At 41.3% G+C, this 9,176-nt stretch overlaps 1 protein-coding gene across 1 annotated transcript; it reads right to left on the bottom strand.

The window, feature by feature from the left end:
• Positions 1 to 2,776: 2,776 nt before the first annotated feature.
• LOC142750448 (olfactory receptor 2B8-like) lies at positions 2,777 to 3,721 on the bottom strand. Its single transcript, XM_075859448.1, has one exon. The coding sequence runs from the start codon at positions 3,719 to 3,721 to the stop codon at positions 2,777 to 2,779; it is 945 nt and encodes a 314-aa protein (XP_075715563.1).
• Positions 3,722 to 9,176: the final 5,455 nt, after the last annotated feature.

The raw sequence follows: 9,176 nt of genomic DNA, 5'->3' as shown, positions 1-9,176 counted from the left end.
TATGGGCTGTTTGCTTTTGAATAGCTCTTCATTGAGCACCCCCTTTATGTGTCTCTGACAATCCACCAGTATTTGGGAGCCATTAAATTAGCTCGCTCTCTTACATGTATTCTATTAGACAGTAGGAATCTGCTTTAAGGTGGCAGTGGTCCCCTGTGCCTTCTACACCCCTGTGCAGTAGCGCAAGTGGCACATATAGTTGTTGGGGCCCTGATCAGCAAAAACTGATAGGTTGGTAGGCTCTACAAATTTCAACTTTTTTTTTTTTAGCATTCTATTGGATCACATGTCATCAGGCAACACTAGCGTTGAATCTATTTCAAGTTATTTGTTCAAAATTACTTGTAGGAACATGCACTATGGTAAATTACAATATGTTTTAATAAAACATTGCATGTCTTATTTTTTTAGACCCACCCGTAAACTCAATAGAGCTTCTGCCCCCACTGTAAACTGTATTGACATAAACGGAAGTTGAAAGAGGTAGAGTGTGCGCCACTATGTCCTAGGTTACATGTGCACACTTCTGCATTTCAAATAGGATTAAAAATGATTAGACTATATAAGCGATCATCTGATTGATCAGCTGCGTGACCATCTCCAATTGGTCAATACTAGTCAAGCAATAGTTAGTTATAGCTCAGTTGGAAGTATATCCGAGCAATTGGCCCTCATTTACCCAAACCACTGATCAATGGCCTAAGGGCTCGTTTACACGAGCATGATATACGTGCGTGCGACGCGCGTGCTTTTCACATGTGTCGTACGCACCTATATTAGTCTATGGGGGCATGCAGACAGTCCGTGAGTTTTGCTCAGCGTGAGTCCGCTGAAAAAAACTCACGACATGTCCTATCTTTGTGCGCTGTTCGCGCATCATGCACCCATTGAAGACAATCGGTGCGTGAAAACCACGCATGCCACACGGAAGCACTTCCGTGCAAACTGCGTGATTCGCGCAACAGCAGTGAAACTCTGAAGGTAAACAAACAGAAAAGCGCCACGTGCTTTTCTGTTTACAAACATCCAAACGGAGTGTCATAATGATGGCGGCTGCGAGAAAATCTCGCAGCCGCGCATCATACACTGATGACACATGCAGCTGTAAATCAGGCCTTAGAGGCAATGCCTGATCAGAAAATGACATTATTTAAACCAGGCTTCTATTATAAACACATTTAAATATTTGTATTATTTATTATTTTTATTTATTTGGCTATACATAAAAATAGTCCTGAAATATTCTAGTTCCCACACTAGCCACTGTAGCACGCAATAGGCTAGCTTTCTCTATCTCATATTTCAGCTTTGCTGTATTGACAGGGACAGGGTAAACATTGACACCTCTGACCATTAACCCCGTCGCACACCCTGACGTGCCATTACGACCGGGTGGTGATGTTTGGAGCGCGCTCCCGCGCTGAGCAGGCTCCATATGCTGCGAGTGTCTGCTGTATTTGACCACGGACATCCGGGACTAACAGCCGTGAGCAGCGATCGCTCTGCTCCTGGCTGTTTAACCCCTCAAATGCTGCGGTTAATCGAGACCGCAGAATCTGAGGCGTTGAAAAGAGGGCAGCGGCCCCCTCTGACAGCTCATAGCCCCTACCCGGAGTGAGATCGGGGGGTGACAAAGGTTGTTATGGCAGCCCAGGGGCCTAATGTAGGCCCCCAGGTCTTCCTTCATTCTGACTCTGCTAAGCCTTGCCTGTGGCAAGGCTTAACAGATGCCTGTAAAAATGACCATATACTGCACTACGTTAGTAGTGCACTATATTGTACCAGCGATCTAACGATCGCTGGTTCAAGTCCCCTAGGGGGGCTAATAAAGTGTGTGAAAAAAAGTAAAAAAACGTTTTTAGTAGTGAAAAAAAAATTACAAAATATTAAAAGTAAAAAAAAAAACCTTTTCCCATTTTCCCCCTAAAGCAATGTAAAAAAAGTAAACAAAATTGGTATCGCAGCGTCCATAAAAGTTTGAACTATTACAATATAGCGTTATTTAATGTGCACGGTGAACGCCATAAAAAAAAATGAAACCCGCCAAAATCGTAGTTTTTTTTGGTCAACTTAGCTCTCAAAATTTTTCTAATAAAAAGTGATAAAAAATTCTACGTACCAAAATGGTACCGATAAAAACTACAGCTCGTCCTGCAAAAAATAAGCCCTAACATCGCTCAATCGATGAAAAAATAAAAAAGTTATGACTTTTAACAAAAAGTTTATCAATAAAAGTACTAAAATATAAAAAAGTATATATATAAATTTGGTATCACCGTAATCGGATTGAGGAATCACAGTTTTTTCCGTTTTCAGCCCGCAAATAATTTTTTTTCAGTTTCCCAGTACATTATATGGAACTATAAATGGTACCAAAATAAACTACAACTCCTCACGCAAGAAATAAGCCCTCACACCACTCTATTGACAGAAAAATAAAAAGTTATGGCTCTTGGAATGCGGGGAGTGAAAAAATGAAAAATCAAAAAATGGCTTCGTCCTGAAGGGGTTAAATCCCATTCATTGCAGCTGCCATAAAGCACGCACTTCATGCTGGGTGATGTCCTCATTTTAGTTTCTTTGATCTTCTACATATATTGGCAACTTACTGTATTTGAGCCAGATGATGACCGATAAAGTGGAGAAGACCTTGTTTCTTTATGTTGGACGCACAGTTAAAGAATTGCTCAAGTCTAATGTAACCCCGTTTTCTTCCAAGTGGTTTCTTTCAATGCTTCTTTTACATTCTTGATTCTTAAAGTCTATGATGAAATAGTTAAATATTCTCTTGCAGAATATTGTTTCTTGTGATTTTTTTTAGTGCGACTTTGACATCTTTATTTCTCAAAGTGTAGATGAGAGGATTCAGCATCGGTGTGATAACACTGTAGAACAAGGCGGCCATTTTGTCTTGGTTAGCGACATGAATAGTTCCAGGTCTTAAATACATAAAGAAAATGGTGCCATAAAATAATGTGACCACAATAACATGTGAAGCGCAAGTAGAAAAGGCTTTTCTTCGTCCCGTGGATGTGCTGATCTTCATTATGCTGGAAATTATATAGATGTAGGTAACAAGAATTAGGAAAAAAGGAACCACGGCTATCACTGTAGCACAGAAGAAAATGAGTGTCTTATTAAGAGATGTATCTCTGCAGGCTAACTCTAACAATATGGGCTCCTCACAGAAAAAATGGTTAATAACATTTGGACCACAGAACGGCAACTGTAATGTAAAGACAGTTTGGAATATTGAGTTTATTATGCCTCCACCCCAAGATAGAATTGCCATCTTAATGCACAAGATGGGATGCATAACATTAGTGTAGTGTAATGGGGTACATATAGCCACATACCGGTCATAAGCCATTGCCAACAAGAGGTAGCACTCTGCTCCTCCTAGAGAGAGGTGGATAAACATTTGGGTGAAACAAGCTACAAAAGATATGGTCTTCTTCACTGATAAGAAATTTTTGAGCATTTTGGGAATTACACTCGATGTATAGCAGATGTCCAACAAGGAGAGATTTCTCAAAAAGAAGTACATTGGTGTATGGAGTTGAGGGTTTATGTTACTGATCCAGATAATCACTGTATTACCTATCAGGGATATAATGTAGCATATAAGAAATACAATAAATAGAAATATCTGCATGTGCTTCTTGTTGGTTAGTCCTAGAAGGATGAACTCGTCCACGGTGGTGAAATTCCATGTGGCCATCACAACAGTCTGAAAGAAAAGTTGTATGTTATATCAATGACAGGTCCCTGCATAACAATGTTCTACAGTAGTAGTAAAGCCAAAATAATCCACGCTGATATGCTGGGGTGCAGTGCAGGGCTAGATTATCCTTGGTAGAATAGTGCACTGAGACTTTATTGGGCCTTCTCCATAGTGTGATCTGCTCAGTTACACAGCATTGGCAGATCCGGGCAATGCCGGGTTCTTGATCCCACTTCTATATTACAACCTTATCATGGAGCCTGCCTTCCTTGATATAGATTGGACTTAAATGTCTTTAAGTTTAAGGCAATGCTTGGATATTTAACATACAAAATAGAAATTACATTTCACAAGCATGCAGTGAATTTTTATCATGGTTTTAATTTGATTGGACCAGCTTTCATCTATTCAGAAACATGGAGCAGATACATATGGAGGTTTTTTTTAATGGGCACTGTCGGAAACAATGTCATCACACTCTAGCTGTAAACTATAGCTGGCACTTACATATGGGCACTGTTTTGTATGGGCACTTTATCTTACCTAAGTAGATAGCGCTATGGCTGGTATTATATGGGAAGTATAGATGACACTTTTGGTTATGTTCACATATTGGGGATTCAGACTGGATTTTTGCTACTCAATCCAGGCAGAATCCTCTGCAATTCCTTTGAATGTTTTTTTCTTTTTTGTACCATTCACATGCTGAGGAAAAAAATGAGTGGAATAACTATTTTCAATGGTGCTTATCCGAACGCAGAACCACAACAAAATTCCCTACAAATCCCTACCATGTGAACGTACCCTTATATAGACAATAATTTGGTTATATGTTAACAGACCGTGCTGATTGTGCTTGCAATGGTTACTCATCCTTATATGTTGACAGTATGCAGGATGAACTGTATCATTAATTCCTAACAATGATAGAGGAGAAAAATGAGTGGCACTCACCCAGAAGTAGTGAAAAGTCCTTTATTTCAGCATAAAACAAAAGCTGTGAAGGGAGGACAAACAGACAGCTAGGGCTACAGACTGTTTCACGATCAGAGGCGCTTCTTCTGAGGTCAGAAGAAGCGCCTCTGAGCGCAAAACAGTCTGTAGCCCTAGTTGTCTGTTTGTCCTCCCTTCACAGCCCTTGTCAAAAGAAGCGCCTCTGAGCCCGAAACAGTCTGTAGCCCTAGCTTTTTGGGAGCCAGAATTACACTTCATATCCGCTTCGTGTATATTAATCACATTTCAGAATTGTAGTATTCTACATACTGTAGTACTGAGCCTATAAGGATGTGTTCACATCTGCATTTGTTTTTTTCTGTCAAAGGAGCAGAACAATGGAAAAAACGGAAGCACCTTATCCGTTGAATGACGGATATCAATGGTATCCAACGCAACCTATTGACGTTAATGGGTTCCGTTGGGTTTTCATCAAGGTATCCGTGGTTTTGCCGGACAAAATAGTGCAGCATGCTTCCTTTATTGTCCTTAATTTTTCACCAGATCTTCGACGGAGGATCCTAACAGAGCCTCCAATGCAGCAATGAATCTACCCTTATAATCTTTATTGTAATATGAAGGACAAAACTTGAAGATCGATTTCATTAGGGTACACAATAGGGACATAGTACAGTACATGCTTATACAGAAATAATGCTGGTATTATATGGACATTATATCTGGTATTATATATACTGTATGGCTGGTATTCGAAGGCTAGGTTCACATTAGCGCTGTGAGCTACCGTTGTTATTTCCGTCAGCACTATTCTTTTTGCCGAAATGACAGAAGCTTTGGCGGAATCCTAGTTGACCACATTATATTGTATGGCAATGGGGTCTTTTGGTCACTGTTTGGATTCGACACGGCATCACGGCTTCTGTTATAAACTGAAACCATGGCTTTAGTGAGCACTGAGCCTCACACAGGCATTGCAGTACTATAACTGGTAATATTACAATGTGCAATAATATAGTATGAAACAGTAACAAGTTTACAGGACACAATTTATTTGTAATATCTTTAAGGTTTAGATAAAGCCAACCTAAATATACCTGTAAAGTGAGCTAACTGAAGGATGATTTGCTGACTTGGAACCCCTGAGTGTGGTCTATTGAAACACTGCATTGATTGTTTTGTGAGTGCAGCAAAATATCTGCAGATTTCATTAATGGCAATGCAAAAGTATAAAATCTGCATCAAAATCTCCATGCAATGCATAAATATTTTTCCACTACCTATGAACATGGCGTTACTGTACATAACAGGAATCCCTGTTTGGTCTACACTTTCATAAATGTGAAATTATTCTCTCAAAGTACCCTGACTTAAATTGCAAATCAACACAATTCTAATTTGCAAATGCATTTTAAATGTACTAAATAGGTAAAGTAGCACCTTTTAAAATAAAGAATTAATAACTACAGTATTTTATCTGAATGAGGTGAGTCAATAAAGTTAATGCATAATTGAAATATTGAGCTGCTAAAATTAAAACCATGAAATCATAATCATATATTATATAATAAAAAATTAATAGTAATAATATAGGTAACACAGACAGACTATCTGTCCCTTCATATGTTGTGAATCTACAATTTGGTTGGCACGACTCCTTTAGATTTGTAATTATACAAATGAAGAAAGTTAAGACATTCCTTACCTTTTTATTTTCAGAAAATTTCACTTTCTAAGACAGTGAAATTATTACTCTAATATTGGAGTACAATATTACAAGATGCCATATTAATGTGTTGTGTTATTAATCCATCAATGATCAAAAGAGGCAAAGTTCAAACAGAAGATAATGTTTTCTCCTTTCTCCTCTCTGTATTCTGGCTAAATATTTCCATACAGCAATTCCTTCACCAGCCACATGTACCATCATTTATAATTGTTCTGCGCTCCCTGAAGACCTCTTACTTTCTGTACTCTTTTTCTTTACTGAGCTCTGCGATTCTATATCAAACTTCAAATAAACAATAACATTGTTTAAGTCTACTCTATGTTAAAGGAAGTCTATCGTTAGAAAATGATCCATTGTTCAACTTATTACTTATATAGACATATATTTCTTTTGCTATTTTTCATTTGGTGTTTTTATTTACGTTTTTATAATTTGAACAAGTCCTGAGATTTTGTTCTTTTTTACACTGGCCATTGAGCTTTACAATAAGCCAAACATTCCTGTTGTCACCGAGCCCATAGAAGCAGTGACTCTCACGGGCCCTACAGAGGATGGTGTGGACCCAGTGTGTTGCCAACGAATTTAGCATGGGGCTTAACTGGGGAGCGGAGTCTAAGGGATAGCTACGTATTCAACCTTTAGCCTCTGTACGTAGATGTGGACTTGGCCTTTAGAATTCCCAGGCCGCTAGCCCCAGAGTAGTCGCCGTTGGCAACGGCCGACGTAGACAAGCGGGGTACAATAATGGCAGACAAGATGCAGGATCCTGTAGGTTAGGGCAGGCGGCAGACGATCACTAATGGTTAGCAGAGCCAGAGGTCAGGGCAAGCGGGAAGGTAAAGTTCAGGTAGGGTTGGCTATAGATAATCCAAATAGAAGACATCATAGTACAGCTATCAAGCTAGAGTATGAACCTAATTGCTTGTGCACTGAGCGATGGTATCTTATGTAACCAGGAAAGCTGGGTGGATTGGCGTGCAATGAATTTAAGAAGAATAAAGTCAGCGCTTGCACTAACTTGTTCAATAGAGCCAAAAGGAGAGAGCGTGCACCCTGCCAGGCAACGGCCAGAGGGTGAGAGAATTGCCATTCGTGGACACACAAGACGAGTGGGACGCCGGGGAGTGGAGAGTACAGTGGAGCTGGTGTTGCCACGAAGCATTCAACTAATTTTTCACAGGCAGGATTACATTGAAAGGTAACACTTGCATTATAAAGCTGAAGACAGATAAAACAGGATCCACCTTTGACAATAGAGGATGGAGACAGCTCCCCTCCGCATAAGTCACATGCCCACCGCCAGGGCCGGCCTTAGGATAGATGGCGCCCCCCCCCAATCATAAAAAAATGCCCCATAATAAAAGTATAATGCTCCCACAATATAATGCCCTTTATAGTGCCTCCACACAGTATAATGCCCCCTTAGTGCCCCCATACAGTATAATAATAATATTTAATAATATATCATAATCGCTTCAAGGACACCGTAGTTTGTCCTCTAATTGTGCCGACAGTATTATGCCCCCTGTAGTACCCCTACACAGTATAATGTCCGCTTAGTGGCCCCCACACAATATAATGTCCCGTCCCCTGGCTGCCACACACAGCCCCCTCTTGTAGATAGTGCCCCCACTAGATTGTGCTATACAGCCTCCCTGTAGACAGTGCCACAATCCCCCACCTCCTCCTTGTAGATCGTGCCATACAGCCTGCCCCCACCCCCCCCTTGTAGACAGTGCCACCAAACGAAAAAATTTTTTACTCCCCTAGGCCCCATTCCCACGACGAACTGAGCTGCTCCACGATGGAATCCTTGCATAGGCCGGCATGATCCTGTAGCCTAGTACAGAGTTTCCCAACCTTTTCGGAAGTCAAGGCAGCACTGGAAAGATAAAATTTCCTCTGGGCACTCCTACCAAAAATTGTCTAGAGAAAGACAGAAAACGGATAAAAACAGGCACAACACTCGTAGGGTATGTTCACACAGCGTTTTTTCTAATGCAAAAAAAGATCTGCCTCAAAAGTCCTTCAGGAATTGACAGTGTTGTTTGACCTTTTTTTTTTTTTTTGCGTTTTTTTCTTAAGCTGTTGAAGCTAATGCAAAAGACGCAGGCGAAAAATCACCAACTGAGCACCGCAGGCATTTTCTGCCTCCTATTAATTTCAATTAGAGTTCAGAGGTGGAAACCACTTGAAGACCATCAGCCCCCCACTCACAGAAATGACCATCAGCCCCCCACTCACAGTAAAATGACCATCAGCCCCCCCACTCACAGTGAAATGACCATCAGCCTGCCACTCACAGTAAAATGACCATCAGCCCCCCACTCAGTAAAATAACCATCAGCCCCCAGACTCACAGTAAAATGACCATTAGCCCACCACTCACAGTAAAATAACCATCAACCCGCCGTTCACAGTAAAATTACCATCAGCCCACCACTCAGTAAAATAACCATCAGCCCGCCACTCACAGTAAAATGACCATCAGCCCGTTACTATGGGGGGGCCAGGCACAGGCGCCCTCATACCCAGTGTGGCCGCTAACAGCCACTACGGCTGCTACAGCAGTAGCGATGCCACTGAGTGTAGCGCCTGGGCGGGAAGGCCACTGCTCGGCAGCTGGGCCCAGGCGCTTCTGAAACAAGCAGGTGAAGGGAGCCAGCGCAGTGCCCCCTTCCACCTGCTGGAGTGATGCGCCCTGTGCAATGGCACAGGTTGCACATCCCTAAGGCCGGCCCTGCCCACCGCCCGCTATCAAAAAAGTCACTG

This window comes from Rhinoderma darwinii, chromosome 3 (genome assembly GCF_050947455.1).
Source record: "Rhinoderma darwinii isolate aRhiDar2 chromosome 3, aRhiDar2.hap1, whole genome shotgun sequence".
NCBI classification, from domain to species: domain Eukaryota; kingdom Metazoa; phylum Chordata; class Amphibia; order Anura; family Rhinodermatidae; genus Rhinoderma; species Rhinoderma darwinii.
This window is presented reverse-complemented; position numbering and strand designations above follow the sequence as displayed.